The following is a 15,744-nucleotide window of genomic DNA, read 5'->3' as shown; positions in this document are numbered from 1 at the left end:
TTTATTACATTAGATTAAAAAGTGGGGCTGGGGATTTAGCTCAGCGGCAAAAGCGCCTGACTGGCAAGCGCAAGGTCGTGAGTTCGGTTCCCGGTACCGGAGAAAAACCAAAAAAAACCCAAAACAAACATTAGATTAAAAAGTTACATCAGAACTAGGTGTAGCGGACAGTTGTCCTCTTTTGTGGTTGTGTTTTCTGGTTTTTGAGTCTCGCCATGCTGTCCAGGCCAGCCGTGAATTTTCTGTCTAATCTAGGCTGGCCTCCAGCTCACAGTGCTTCTGCCTCAGCCTCCTGAGTGCTAGGATTATAGGTGTGTGCCGCAATGCCCAGCTGTTACAGGGGACAGTTGTCTTTTCTTTTTTCTTTTTTCTTTTTTTTTTTTTTTTGGTCTTTTTGAGATAGGGTCTCACTATGCAGTTCAGGCTGACCTTGAGCTCACTTTGTAGCCCAGGCTGGTCTCACACTCGCAGTAATCCTCCTGCCTCAGCGTCCTGAGAGCTGGGATTATAGGTGTGCGCCACCAGGCCCAGTTCTGGCATGTTTGTTTGTTTGTTTTTGTCTTCTGGAGACAGCAGGGGACACTTTCAAAATACAAAATCCTGCTTTTTGTAAAACAGTACACCAATTAGCCAATTCAGGAGTCCTCAAGCCTGAGGTCATGAGTTTGATTCCTGGTACCCAAAAAAGAAAAAAAGAAAAAAAAAAAGTCAGGAGTCCATATCCAGCTTATTAGCCGGGCATGGTGGCACACATCTGTAATCCCAGCACTCAGGAGGCTGAGGCAGGAGGATCGTTTCGAGTTTGAGGCCAGCCTAGGCTACAAAGTGAGCTTAAGGCCAGCCTGAACTGCATAGCGAGACCCTGTCTCAAAAAGATGAAAAAAAAGCACATACCCAGATTATGAAATTTTATACCTCTTATCAGTAAAAAAAATTTTTTTTTTTTTTGGTCTTGTAAGACAGGGTCTCACTATGCAGTTCAGGCTGGCCTTGAGCTCACTTTGTAGCCCAGGCTGGCCTTGAACTCACAAGGATCCTCCTGCCTCAGCCTCCTGAGTGCTAGGATTACAGGCTTGTGCTACCACGCCCTGCTTATCAGGAAAAATTTAAAGTGGCTATCACAGAAATGTATGGTTGCTTTTTATGGAGGGGGGTTGATTTTAGGTTTTCTTTTTAGTTTTTCTTAGGGATGGGTTTAAGTTCTGAGATTGAAGCCAGGATCTTTGCATTGAGCTGCATCCCCAGCCCTTTTTGTTGAGACAGTGTCTCATTAGGTCAACAAGTTCCCCAGGCTGGGTACAAACTTGCGATCCCCCTGTCTGCCTCCCGGTATGCTGAAATACAGGGAAGTACCACCCCTCCCAACTGATGAATACTGATTTCTGTATTGTGTACTCAGTCTTATTACACTGAATAATTCTGAGTTGCAGATTCTGTCCTAAAGAAGGAATCATTAATAAGTTCTTTCTCATGCACGCGCACACGCATGCAGTGGCCTGGGAACCCCTGGATTCCACAGACTGGTCAACCATTGGTGACCAGAAGTAGCAGTGGACAGCGGGGTGGGGCCCGCTGTGTATGCCGAGGTGACCAGGGGAGCAGGAGGAGGAAGGAGCTCTGTCCTTGGCTGTGGGGGGTGTTTCTGAGCGTGCAGGGGTCGGGGCCCGGGTATGGAAGAGGAGCCAGTGGAGGCGGCAGAGACAGAGCGCTGGGCAGGAGTGCAGGTCCACAGGAGAGAAGAGGGACTGGAGTCCAGGACCCAAATGAGGCGGTTTCAGCCAGGTGAATTCGTCCATCCTAGGGCATGGGCGGAAAGGAGAGGGTGCACACTCTGCAGCTGTTCGGCACCATCAGAGCGCCTGAGATAATCACCTTAGGCCGAGAAAAGGGTTCTGTTTGGCTCACAAGTTATAGGGGCTGCAGGGCGTGATCAGTTGGCCCGGAGCCCACACGGTGGGTAGACACTGTCCACTTGCTGGCCAGAGGCAGAGGACAGGGCTCAGCAGGCCCCGCCTCGGGCACCGTCCTGCAGGGGTGCAGCCCCTCGTGGCACGGCGTTCAGGGAGTACTCGGCACCCAGAGCCTCACTGCTCAGGCTGCAGAGGCGAGGCGCTGTGAGTTCAAGACCAGCCTGGGCAGCAGAGCAAGGCCCCATCTCAGAAAATCAAACTGTAGCAGGGACGACCTGGAAATGGTAGCACCTGCCACGTGGAAGGAAGTGAGGGGAAAGGGAAGTGCCGGGAGCGGAGCCACCTTCCCTGGCTAGCGGTCTCTTTCAGCGAGTTCTACGAGCCTGAGGCGCTGCTCATGGAGGAAGAAGGGTCGGTGCTCGTCGGGCTGCTGGTGGGACTCAATGTCCTCGATGCCAACCTCTGCCTAAAAGGGGAAGACTTGGATTCCCAGGTAAACGGGACCCCAGCTCCAGGTGGGATGCATTAGGACAGGGAATTCACACGAGGGCTGCAGGGAGGTGGTGAGCCACGGTAGGGTCCTGGGAGGGACTCTGTGACAGAGGCCTGCACAGTGCCGTGCCGGCCAGAGAGGCCACTGGGAAAGGCTCCGGGGTTTGCCTCACCTGGGCTGGGAGAGGCCCCTGCCATTGGAAGCACTGCACTGACACGGTCTGGTTTGAAGAGCTCAGCCCAGCAGTGGTGCAGGTCGTAAGTTCGAAGTGGCTGCAGCAGAGACAGCGGGAGCTTTGAGGAGACTCAAGTGCCGAAGGGTGGATGCGGTGGCAGTCTGGAGTCACAGTGCCAGATGGGGCAGCACCCCGTGGGGAGGGGCGGCCCTCGGCGATCTTTCTTCCTAAGGAACCAGCAGCCAGGGCTGAGGCTCTCAACTCTGGGGCCAGGGACCGGGCGTGTGTGAGGAGACGGACACGGGGCCCCATTCAGGTCACCAGTAGCCATGCGTTTGGACCCGAAGAACCTAGAGCTTCCCCTCCACGTCCACATCAGCACTGGGTTGTGGCTGTTTTGTGTTTGGCGTGCGTGCTGGGCAGGCACTTTACCACTGAGCTGCAGCCCCAGCGCGCCCCCTTTTTAAAAGTTTAGTGAGACAGGGTCTCACTAAGTTGCCCAGATTGGCCCAGGACTTGTGATTTCTCCTGCCTCCGCCTCCAAGGTAGCCAGGAGTACAGGGTGAGCCCTGTGTCTGGTTTAATTTTTTTAATCAAATGTGTATATTTTACAGTTAAATAATCCATCATTTGTTTTGACATAATATGAAGTAGGAATCTAGGTTTACAAATAATAAACCAGTTTTCTCAAAATCATCTATTAAATAGTTCTTCTACTAGTTTGGAGTCCCTGTGTCATACTTGAGCTGTCCACGGCCTGCTAGAGTTACCCCTGGCCTCTGGCCTCTGGCCTCTGTTCCTGCGCCCCTTCTTACCCTAGCACATCCCACACCGTGACCCTGACCGGCTGCAGTGTTGCTACACCTCTTCTGCACGTGTTTCTCGGCTGTCCGTTCTGCCTGGGCTATTTGGACATTATTTGTCAAACTCCAAGATAGAAATCCCACTGAGATCTGTGTAAATGACAGCTGTGCACCGGCACCCTCACCTCCTGTCAGAAGGCAGTGCTGGTCCTGTTGGTGTCTGAGGACACTCTTTCTCGTGCTGAGGAAGCACTTGCTGTTTCAGTGTTTTAGTAGGAGTGAGCATAGAATGAGCACAGACGCAGCAGAGAGCACAGGCTACAGTGACCCCTGTCCCGCCACCATCTGCCTGGGCCAGGGGCGTGCTCAGCCTTCTTCCACATCTGTTGGGATGTGTCTCTTGTGCAGTGATAACTGGGTTAATTTGTAGATTTCCCATTGTAATAGTACCCGTGCATTCCTAAAATGAACGCGGCTTGCTCATCGTGTACTGGTCATGCTGTTTCACCGCATTTCTGCGTCTCTGCTCATGAGTGAAACTGAATTTCCTGTACCGCCTCGCCACCTTCTGGTGTCGGGGTTACACGAGACTCTTAATAAGCAGGAAAATACTGCTCTTCCTCTCCTTGTTAGAACAGTTTGTTTTTCAAAGTTTGCTAGAACTTACTGTACGACCATGTCAGCCTTATGCCTTTTTTGATCCTACTACTTTCTCTGACCACTTTAATTTCTTTTTTTTTTTTTTTTTTTTTTTTTTTTTTTTTTTTTTTTTTTTGGTTTTTCTCCGGTACCAGGAACCGAACTCACGACCTTGCGCTTGCCAGGCAGGCGCTTTTGCCACTGAGCTAAATCCCCAGCCTGACCACTTTAATTTCTTGGTATGGTTTAGTTTGGATTAGAGGGTTTTGGGTTTTGTTTTGTTTTCTTTTCTTTTCTTTTCTTTTTGTTTTGAGTCAGACTGACCTTGAACTCTCTGTCAGTTTGCCTTGAACTTGCAGTGATCCTCTCACCTCAGCCTCCCAAGTGCAGGGATTACAGGGACACTAACACACCCAGCTTCACTTTAATTTTTTGCATATTTTTGGTCAATTTATTGATTTTCTAACTCCTAGTACAATTTTCTAGTCATTTCTATTTTCCTTGAAATCATTTCATTCAAATACTGTAAACTAAAGTTACGTGACAGCGCTGTCACAGCTTTTCGGAAGCTCACCGCTCTCCTTTGTAATATTTACACTTGTTATGTATTGGCCGTGCTTGGAAGAGGTTGATCTGATTTGCTGAACTCTGAGGAACGGGCTTCAGTTGGTCCGTTCTGCATTAGTAACAGAGCTTGGATGCTGCTTGGGCAGCACGTGTGCTTGGTGTGCTTTCTTATTGGTTAATACCTGCCTTAGGTTTGAATTCTCTCAGTATTTTTTTCCCAGTTGAATATATTTCTGTGTTTATTATGTGGTGTTTTATTACACAAACAGCGTGTATGTGCTGAAGAAACACCTGGGTGGTACAGAGGTGTGCACAGCGCTGAGTGGCGCCTAAGCTTCCTGTCCCCTTACCTCTCGGCCCTTTCTCCCCCACGGGGGCGGGTAAGATTTTCTTTGTACATACATAGCTTCTGTGTAAAGCTAACCCTTCCCTGGTTCTCTGTTCCTGTCTAAGGAATCAGCAGTCACCTGAGCAGTGGTAGCCCCTGTGTCTCTGACAGTCAGGTTACTGAATTCCAGAGAGGTGGCTCTCACAGGTGAGCACGCCCTTTGTCCCAGGCAGACGGTGGCGGGACGGTGGTCACTGAAGCTTGTTCTCGCTGCTGCGTCTGTGCTCGGGCTGGGCCAGCGCCAGAGCCCGGAGGCCGGGGCTTCTCAGGCATCTCTCTGTCTCTGTGACCTTCCCACAGGGTCTCCAGCATTTAACATCAGAGCGTGTGTCCCCAGAGAAAGGGCCAGGTGGAAGCCACAGAAGGCACATAGTACTGTGTCTTCTGCATTTACTTACCGAAACTAGAACTAAGGCCATGCAGGTTCCAGGATTGGAAACATAAGATTGATTCCCGTAGGTGAGAGATAGACCTTGGAGAAGGTGCATTCGTGTCTTAAAATCATCACCCAGCTTGGTGTTTACATAAAGGGTTATTACTCTTGGGAGCTAATGCTGTACTTACCATTCTTTAACTTCAAATTGTGTCCTGGGGTTTTGTACATATTATTACACGTCAGTCCACCACATTCTTCTTTACAGTTCTGTATAACTGATGTAACATGAGTGATTTAAATATTTCCTCATACATAGACATTTGGGTTGCATGCAGTGTTCCTGTGTCTCACACAGGAATGGCTTCCCCTATTCTCGCAAGCTTTGTTTCTTGACAAAGCCATCTCCCTTCTGGAAGAAGAGATAAAACCCTTGAAGCTGAGATGGGTGAGGAGTTTTGGTCCTCCCTAGGTCCCCGCAGTGACAGTTTTCCCTGGAAAACAGACTAAACCATCTCACCAAAGTCCGAGTGGAGGACTCAGAAGTGTCACCACTCTAAAGATCTAGGTTTCTCTCTTTAAAGTAGTTTGTACACAGAGAACTTTGCTGATCTGTGTAAACTCCCTGCTCCTTTGGACACAGTTGTGGTATTGATTACCCTGAATTGCAGGGCTTGTAGGAAAAAAGAAACGCTATCTTTTACTAAACCTGCACATTTCGTTTCTGCCAGGTTGGAGTAATCGATTTCTCCCTCTACCTTAAGGATGTACAGGATCTTGATGGTAGCAAAGAGTAAGTACTGCGTGGGACACTGTTGTTCGTTTCCGTTTTAATGAAATTCTGGCAAAGAGCACTATTGTTTTTGCTTTGAAAACTCTGACATATACTTCATATTTTAATTATGAATACTGTGTGTATTAATAGTGGGTTGCCTGAGAGAGCTATGTAAAAGGTAGAAGAGGTTCAAGAAAAAAGAACTTCATAGAAAAACTGTGAATGCCTGTACTCTCAGCTTCTCAGGGGGCTGAGGGGAAAGGATTGTGAGTTCAAGGCCAAGTGGGGCAGCTTAACAGCTTGCCAAGACCCTGTCTCAAAATATAAAAGATAAAGAACAAATCCAGCAGCTATGGCATGAATTATAGAGGATGATCCCATTTCTGTAAATTGCAAACATATGGGTTTAGAGACTCTAGGGAGAGCTGGGGTAGTAGAACACGCCCACAATCCCAGCACTGGAGAAGCTGAGGCAGGAGGATCATCAAGAGTTCAAGGCTAATCTAAGCTACATAGTGAGTTCAAGAGCAACCTGGACTATATAACGAGACTCTTTTCTTTTTTTTTTTTTGGTCTTTTTGAGACAGAGTCTCACTGTGCAGTTCAGGCTGGCCTTGAGCTCACTTTGTAGCCCAGGCTAGTCTCAAACCCACAATGATCCTCCTGCCTCAGCCTCCCAAGTGCTGGGATTACAGGCGTGCGCCACCATGCCCAGCTCATAACGAGGCTGTTATCTCAAAAAAGGGAAAGGAAAGAAATTATAGGAAGAGCCGGAATGTTAAAAGTCTAAACTCTGGCTTTTAGACTGCTCAGCTTTGTGTTTTAAGAAGTCTCTTGGTCCTCTCCCGAGTGAGCTGACCACTTTCCTTCCACGTGGTAGGAGGGCCAGGAGCCTCTTGCGGAGCTGCTGGTGTGGCAGGCTGGGGCTCCCTGCTCATGCATGCCCGCAGTCCCCTCTCCACCCCAGAGCCCGTGCTCCAGGGCGTCCTGTCCAGGTCCTGCCGCTGAGTCCTCGGCCAGCCGGCCTGGCACGCCGCTCACGGCAGGACACTGTGGACACTGCCCGGCAGTGAGCTCTGCTACTTCTGCAAGGTGATCAGAAGACAGCGGAGCGGTTCATAGTCTTAACCATGAGCGTAAAAACTCCCTCCTTTCTCTGCTCCTTTTACAAGGCACGAGAGGATCACTGACGTCCTTGATCAGAAGAACTACGTGGAAGAGCTCAACCGGCACTTGAGGTGGGCCCCGCTCCCCTTGCCCGGTGCTCCTCAGTGTGCTGTCGACGCGGTGTTTTCTAGAGCTTGTTTCAGTGACACACATTCGTAACCCGCTTTTCTCCAAACCAAGAAAAAAAGACGTACTCACCCAGGCACCCCCGGTGTGTACAGACTGCAGCAGTGGGGTTTCTCCTTGGGAGCCAGTTCCGGGGGACCCTAGCTTCTCCGTACAGGAACACGGCGTAGAGAGGTGGGACACAGCCTCACTGGCAGCCTGCGGCTGGCGGCCGGCCCTGCTGCGGGGCGGCACCCAGCCTCCTGAGACAGCTGGCAGGAAACCACCGCAGAGGCCCGGCCGGACCTTCTAGGTCCGTGTGGTCATGAGCACACGCAAATGTTGTTTGTTTTTTTTTTAATTTTAGCTGGGAAGCTACTGATTGTGCTTCTTGAACACTAGTCCCTGGAGGTTTTGGTAGGGAAGGGGTGGACTCTTGGCCTGATGGTTTTGGAAGGCGTATCATTGTGTCTCTGAACCCGCTTCTAGAAAGTATGTTGCGCATTAGCTTCCCTGTGAAAGCTCCGTGACCCCAGAAGCCAGCAAAACAAACAAGCTGGCATTTTTTTCCCAGTACACTTACGGAGAGCCAGCCAGTGCATCTTCCTGAGGACATGTCTTTTTGCTGTTGTTGTAATTTACAGTTTTCATAGAAAAAATATTGTTGCTGTTTTTAATATAAAATAATTAAAGTAAATTATTGATATTTTCTAAGCTATATAGTTGGTGGTCAGTTGATAATTGGATACTCTTGAAATATTTCATTCCTTCCACATCTTTTGGGTTTTTTTTCCCTTTTTCATTTTGCATGTGATTTTTTTCCCATCTACTTCCTGAGCCTTGATTCATGGGCTCTGCTGTTTTATCTCATACTGGCAGGGACTAGTCTGATCTGTTGCCTGAATTACTGGCTCTGGTGCAAGAGCCTTTGGGTTCAGATGCTCACAGCCCTTCATAAATGTGTGAACTTGAATTTAAAATGGAGGGGGAGATGAAATAAACATTTAAAATAAAATAAAGTTTAAAAACTAAAGGGGAAGCCAGTCATGGTGACACATGCCTGTAATCCCAGCACTCAGGAGGCTGAGGCACGACGATGGCCATGAGTTGGAGGCCAGCCTGGGCTACACAGTGAGTTCAAGGCCAGTCTGAACTGCACAGTGAGACTTTGTCTCAAAAAAAAACCAAAAGGGGGCTGGGGATTTAGCTCAGTGGCACAGCGCCTGCCTGGCAAGCACAAGGTCGTGAGTTCGATTCCCAGTACCAGGAAAAAAAAAACCCAAAAGAACTAAAAAAGAGGCGGGGGGTGTGGTTCACTGGTAGCCCACTTGCTCAGCATGCTTGAGGCCCAGGGTTTAATCCCAGTACAACAAAGGAGAGGCCAGGTATGGTAGTGCACACGTGTAATCCTAGCACAAAAGAGGCTGAGGCAGGAGGGTTGCAGCCTGGGCTCCATATTGAGTACAGGGCCAGCCTGAATTACAGAGACTTTGTCTCAAAAAACCGGAAAGATGGGAGGGTAGCTGTGTGAGCCTGAGTGAGTAGCGATGTAGGTTAGGGTTTCTTCCTCCGTGAAAACATGAGCAGTGGGATCTGCTGCTCCACAAGAGTGAGGGTGAAGTGAGCGACACCTTTAAAGCGCGGAGGACACCGAGGGGTGGCATGTCGTCAAGAGGTGGGGGCTACGCCACCCTGGGGATTATTATTTTTTACCCTGTTTCTTGAATAATTACACTAGCTCTTTACATTTTCAATATAAAAGCACTTTTAAGGAATATTTCAAAACTGAAAGCATAAAAGCAAAAATCACGTTAGGTTGAGCTTTGTGAAGTGGAGAGGGGTTTGAAAGAAAGGGATGGAATTGGAAGGAAAAAAAGAGGAATCAGGATATATCGTGTGCAAGTCCAAATTCCCTGTGATGAATGTGCGTACTATGTAAACCTAAACTGTACCGATAAGCTTAATTAAACCAAAAAAATCACGTTTCTACTGTACAAAAGTACCAGTATCTTGTTAGGAATATTATTCAGATGCATGAATCCCGGCACGTTTTGTCTCTCCATCATCTGTGGGATTGAAGGGAAAATGTTTTCTTTCAAACTGGCTAAAATAGGATTGACTAACACATTTTAGGGATCAAAGTCATCAAAGTATGTGTACACGTGTATTTAGAGTTCCCGTCTACCCTGAGAGAACTGTGTGTCGCTGCTTTTCAGTTTCACACAGGAAGTGTGGAATCTCTCTTCTCATAGTTCACTGGCTACGGAAACAGTCGGCTTTCAGAGGCTCAGGTTTACCTAATTGTATTTCCCATAGCTGCACCGTTGGGGATCTTCAGACCAAGATCGATGGCTTGGAGAAGATGAACTCAAAGCTTCAAGAAGAGGTTTGTAAGTTGAAATTCTTAAGCAAAACCAAAGGCTCCAAGAGTAAGGAAACGGTGTAGTTGGTGATACTACCGGAGCTGCTGGCTGCCAGGGCAGTGATGTGGTGACCTCGGCCAGCTGCTGGACCCCAGCGGGCTCCCGGGGAGGCCCTGCAGTGGGCAGGAGCCAGTCTCAGGGGCAGGTTCTGTCACCTCAGGGCCAGGGTCTACCCCTCAGAGCCACTGCTTGTGGGAACCAGCCCCCAGCAGGTACACGGCGGGTGCACAGCCGCTTCCCCTTCTGCCGCTTTCCTGACAGTGCTGCCACCCTGGAAGTCAGGCTCTGTGGCGAGGCACCTGGCCCACCCTTGCATCTGGGCCGCTCAGATTTAAGAGGAAGCCAGGCATGGTGGCCCATGCCAGGACTCAGGAGGCTGAGGCAGGACGCTGGCCATGAGTTGGACCAGGCCCACAGCCTGCTCCTTCTCTGCTTTCTCACTAGGAAGAGAGGGAGGACAGGAAGAAGGAGGGCTGAGGCCGAGCGAGATAGCTTGCTCCAGCCTCCCGGCCGTCTCTGTGGTGGACGCATCCTGTCTCCGTTAGCTGCGGGCGGTGCTCGGCCTCTCTGAGACTTTCCTCAGGGAGCAGTCCCTGGCTGCTCAGATCCCCTCGCTAGTTTCATAGGGAGGATGAGGGCTTCGAGAGGGGCTCAGAAAGGATCACTCCACTGCATGGAGGCAGGAGACAGCCTGAGAAGACAGTTGAAAGCACACCTTTGTGACAGTGGGCCTGCGCTAGGCCACGCTAAGACTGACTTCTCTCCTGAGGGGCGGCTTCCAGGGGAGCAGCTGAGATCTGTGGCAGTGGAAGATTCAGAGACAGTATCCTGAGGTGAGGGCCTCACCAGAGAAGGCGTCCTTGAGCTTAGCCGGCGAGGGGTCGCGTTCGCCTTGGCTGGTAGACGGGCCTTTGCCTCCAGGTTAGCTGATAACACATACTTCGTGGTGTTGTGAAATGAAATCAGGTGCCCGGCCTCTGGGTGGGTGCTGCAAGAGGTGGCTGATTTACTGCTCTTTGTTTGCTTGGACCAGGTGGCCTACTTTGACTGAAGGGTCTGGCTTCCAGGTGAAGCTGGACAGGGGGGTTCCCGCAGGCTAATGCTTGTGAGAGAAGTGCCTCAGAGCAAGCGCCCCTCCCCACTTGGCCTCCGTCTTCCCTTTGGACAGCTAACACTGCCTTTCAGGCAGCTGCTTAGAAACCCCAGGCAGCTCCAGTGCAAGGTCTCTCCGACGGGCTTAAGGTGCTGTTGCCACAGCAGACAGGCCTTGAGAGGCTCACAGTCCCTCCCGCCACGGGGGCTGAGCCAAGAACAGGCCAAGTCCTGAAGCAGAGGTTGTCGTCTTGCACCTCTCCAGCCTCCCCTTACCTCTGTGGGCCGCGTGCTGAGGCAGAAGGTGGAGGGCTGGCCGCTGTGTGCACGTCTCCCCGGCTGCGCACGGTGCCCTCTCGTTAGGCAGGCCCGTGAGCGCACGGAGCTGCTGCGGGCTTCCCTCCGCCACGGAGCACATCCTGGGGAGGAGGGCTCCGCCCAGCCCGGGCGCCGTTGGTCTGCGGTCAGCTCCCCTCCCTGGGATCTTCATTCTCTTGCTAGTGATAAAAATACTTTGCCTTCTCAGAAAAACTGAAAAAGCGTGGCCAATCAAAGAAAGCCCATAACCCTTTTGCTAAGTGACGGTTTTTCTAGCATTTGTACAGCTAGGCCCCCTCTGTCCTTAACGGTTTTCATTCTAATTGACTTTGTAAAATTTATAGATGAGCACATACTCCATCACCAGCTTTTTTTTTTCCTATGGGTATTATAAATATGTTCTCAGGTCACCAAAAATTTTTGTAAACATTTATATAATTATATGTTTCTGGTTTTGCTTCCATTGGAATCTGTACAACCATTTCTCTAATAATGGACATTCAGGTAGTTTCTAACTTTTTTTTTTTTTTTTTTTTTTTTTTTTTTTTTTTTTTTTTTTTTTTTTTTTTTTTTTTTTTTTTTTTTTGGTTTTTCTCTGGTACCGGGAACCGAACTCACGACCTTACCCTTGCCAGGCAGGCGCTTTGCCACTGAGCTAAATCCCCAGCCCCAGTTTCTAACTTTTTGGTTTTTGTTTGTTTTTCATTCTTCTGGGACAAGATATGGCTATGTAGTGCAGGCTGGCCTTGAACTCACTGTGGAGCCCAGGCTGGCCTCAAACGTGAAGCAATCCTCCCGCCTCAGCCTCCTGACCACTGAGATTGTAAGGCTGGGCCACCACGCCTGGCTATTTCTAACTTTTTTGTGTCCCTGAATCATTGCCCACATGAAGTGGTATGTTACTGTTTTTGTAAATGAAAGAGATTCTGGGGAGGGCAGTGACGGCAAGGGGACAGGGGTGATGGGAAAGAGATCTTAGTGTAGACAAGTTTTGGACTGCGTATTCCCTATTCAAAATAAGGAAACAAAGTAAATTATCAGGCATGTCCAAGTACATAGTAAATCCTCACGATGCCAGGGAGTTTGTATTTAATTTGAATGGTAAGAATGATTTGGATGTTAAGAAATGTAAAAACCTTTCTTTATCAGCTTTCAGCTGCAACAGACAGGATCTGTTCGCTTCAGGAAGAACAGCAGCAGCTGAGAGAACAGAACGAGTTGATTCGGGAGCGGAGTGAGAAGCACGTGGAGGTGAGAGCCTGGACTCCCGCGCACCCCGTCCCCACCAGCTCACCGCCCGCTCCGCAGCCTGTGCTGCTCCATGCAGGCCCCCCGGGGCAGAGGGTACCCCCCCGGGACCCCGGGTCACCTCCAGGCTGCCTGAGGCTGGGAGCACAACTCAGACGCTGCGTGGGCCATCACAGGCTCCTGCTCAGGGAGTGCTGAGGACGAGGACAGGGTCCGTGTTCCTGGAGACGGTCGCTCTAGATGCTTCCAGGCTATAGTCCATTGAGTCCCCTGACACGGAGCCTACAACTCCAGGGTGGCCCCCGAGTGTGCAGAGGTCCCCATGAGGTCCCACAGCCTCCGCTCTGCCCCCACTCGTGTCCCCTGGCCCGCCCCACCCGGCCCTGCACGCCGAGTCCCTGCCTGTCCGCTCTGAGCCCCGCAGAGCTGTGCCTGGTGGTGTAGAGGGGCGTGGGCCTTTCACCGCCCTGCAGCGTAGGCCACGAGCTTTCAGCTGCAGCGCTGACTCCCTGCATTGCAGGCTGAGTCTGAGCCACACGCACCATCAGTGCTAAGTCGAGCAGGGTCAGTGAACGTGGAGTGGTAGGTTGGCCGAGCGTTTCCTGCTAGGAACTGTTGGCCTGTTTTAAAGAAAATTAAATTGCTACACAAACCTTGTCCTTTCAAAAATCTTTTTTGTCTTTTTGAGACAGGGTCTTGCCATGCCTGGAGCTCACTTTGTAGCCTCGGCTGGTCTCAAACTCAATGATCTCCCGCCTCAGCCTCCCGAGTGCTGGGATTACAGGCGTGCACCACATGCGGTTTAAAAATCTGTCGACTTGCTGAGCATAGTGGTGCACACCTGTAATACCAGCACTCAGGAGGCTGAGGCAGGAGGATGGAGCATCGCCATGAATTCGAGGCCAGCCTGCATAATGAGACCCTGTCTCAAAAAAACAAACACACACAAAAGACGCACTCTCATCCTTCATGTCCAAATTACAATCTCGTTAAAATTTTAAACTTTCCATATTATGCTTGAAAGGTAGAAATCATCGCACGTTTTCAGAAGTGTGGCGTCTTTTTCATACTGTACTGTGTAGCTGGTTTGCTGTCTGCAAGGAAACCACTGCTCCTGGTGTTCTCCACACAGATAACCAAACAGGACACCAAAGTTGAGCTGGAGACGTACAAGCAGACCCGGCAGGGGCTGGACGAGATGTACAGCGACGTGTGGAAGCAGCTGAAGGAGGAGAAGAAAGTGCGGCTGGTGAGCGTGAGCGGCACTGCTGCGTCCTGGGGTGGGGTCCCCGCCGCCCTCCGAGCAGTGTGTGCTGCGGCCCGGACGCTCCCCAAGAGCCAGAGGCAGGCTTTTTCCGTTCTGCATTGTCACTCACGTTTCGTTCTCATTTTATAAACCTTTTGTTTTTTTCTGGGTTTGTTTTTTTGTTTTTGTTTTTGTTTTGTCTTTTTGAGACAGGGCCTCGCTATGCAGTTCAGGCTGGCCTTGAGCTCACTTTGCAGCCCAGGCTGGTCTCACACTTGTGACGATCCTCCTGCCTCCTATAAACCTTTTTAGAGGCCACTGTGGCACTGAGAGTTTCTTCAGCAGTGCTGTTCTCAGCGTAACCGCTGGCCTGTTCATTTCCACAGTCTGTGGCTCAGCGGCCAGGTTCTTCCTTAAGCCCAGTTCTTAGGCCTGCTCCAGTCCTGTGCTTCTTCGAGGGCCTGTGGAGCCGTGTGTCCTGAGTTGCTGGGGGCAGAGAACCATTTCCGAATGGTGGTCCAATCGCATCACACCCTCGGGGCTCTTCCTGCTGGAGCACAACACAGGCTGAGCTGGGCAGGGGGCTGGTGCTGTGCTCCGGGCTCCTGTTCCCAGACCCGCTGCTGACCTAACGCAGAGCGAGCTGTCACTGTCCAGCGAGGAAGGCAGAAACTCTCTCAGTGAGGCTGCGGACCGCTCAGCCTCCCACACCCGTCCTCCCCTGCCGCGTGTACTTAGTCGTGGCCCAAGATTCAAGATCAGTTTAATAAGATCTGAATCTGCTTTAACAGCATTTTCCTCACAAATGTCCTCTAAAGGAACTAGAAAAAGAACTGGAATTACAAATCGGAATGAAAACTGAAATGGAAATCGCCATGAAGTTACTAGAAAAGGACACCCACGAGAAGCAGGACACGCTCATCGCCCTGCGCCAGCAGCTGGAAGAGGTCAAAGCGATCAATCTGCAGATGTTCCACAAAGTCCAGGTGGGGCTCGGCCACGCGTCGTGTCGCAGCCCAGTGTCCCGCTGCTGTCCAGAGCCGCCTCCCGACCTCCGGTTGTCCTCACGCAGGAGGTGTCAGCCTGGCCCCGAGCCCGCGTCGGCAGTTTTTCATCTGTTGACCCTCGCAGCAATAGCTGAGAAATGGGGCGGGGGGTGGCGGGCCAGGACCCAGGGGCTCGGCCGCGTGCCCCAGGGTTGCTGCTGGCCGGGCAGCCGGAGCTGGGCTGCCGGTGTTTCCAATCCAAGCCTGAGCTTGGCCCCTGCGGTCTGTTTCCTTCTATCTCAGTGAGTACTGTGTACAAGAGATTGGGAGGGACTGAGGGTGGCGTTTAGCGTGGTCTTTCCGCACTTGGCTGTGAGGTTAATCTGAGTCCGGAGCCGCACAGCCGGCTGTTGGCCTGTCCTGTGTCGTTTCAGAGTGGTCAAGGGGAGCGAGCCCAGACAGTTTGAAAAATAGCCTCTGAAACTTATAAACCTTCCTTCTCAGAAGCTACCCAGAAAAGCACCATTCTGTGTCCTCTTGTAAACATTTTTTTTAAAGTTCTGTTTCCTTTATTGCCAAAACAGAAATAGTTCATTCCCATGGACATGGTCATACTCTTACCAGTGATATCTGTGTCAAAAATAATGTGACAGTACTAGAGTGACAGTACCAAGTACTAAGATAGACAGTACTAAGTACTAAGATAGTGTGACAATATTAAGTACCTAGATAATGTGACAGTACTAAGTACTAAGATAATGTAGACAGTACTAAGGTAGTATGACAGTACTAAGTACCTAGATAATGTGGCAGTACTGAGTACTAAGATAATATAGACAGTACTAATGTAGTGTGACGGTACTAAGTACTAAGATAATGTGACAGTACTAAGTACTAGGATGAGGCAGTACTAAGTACTAAGTTAGTGACAGTTAAGATGGTGTGACAGGGGCTGGGGATTTAGCTCAGCGGCACAGCGCCTGCCTGGCAAGCGCAAGGTTGTGAGTTCAATCCCTGGTACCAGAAAACAAACAAA

At 50.3% G+C, this 15,744-nt stretch overlaps 1 protein-coding gene across 1 annotated transcript in view; it reads left to right on the top strand.

Annotated features, from left to right (window-relative positions):
• Positions 1-15,744, top strand: part of Rufy1 (RUN and FYVE domain containing 1) — a gene marked incomplete in the record, with an annotated part of 44,876 nt that overhangs the window by 16,259 nt on the left and 12,873 nt on the right. The window contains 7 exon segments of the mRNA XM_013507916.1: positions 2,280-2,403; positions 6,080-6,141; positions 7,296-7,361; positions 9,712-9,781; positions 12,378-12,479; positions 13,609-13,725; positions 14,541-14,708. Of these exon segments, the coding sequence (XP_013363370.1) occupies positions 2,280-2,403; positions 6,080-6,141; positions 7,296-7,361; positions 9,712-9,781; positions 12,378-12,479; positions 13,609-13,725; positions 14,541-14,708 (709 nt within the window).

The sequence above is a fragment of the Chinchilla lanigera genome, unplaced genomic scaffold (genome assembly GCF_000276665.1).
Source record: "Chinchilla lanigera isolate Chin_1 unplaced genomic scaffold, ChiLan1.0 scaffold00007, whole genome shotgun sequence".
Taxonomy (NCBI): domain Eukaryota; kingdom Metazoa; phylum Chordata; class Mammalia; order Rodentia; family Chinchillidae; genus Chinchilla; species Chinchilla lanigera.
This window is presented reverse-complemented; position numbering and strand designations above follow the sequence as displayed.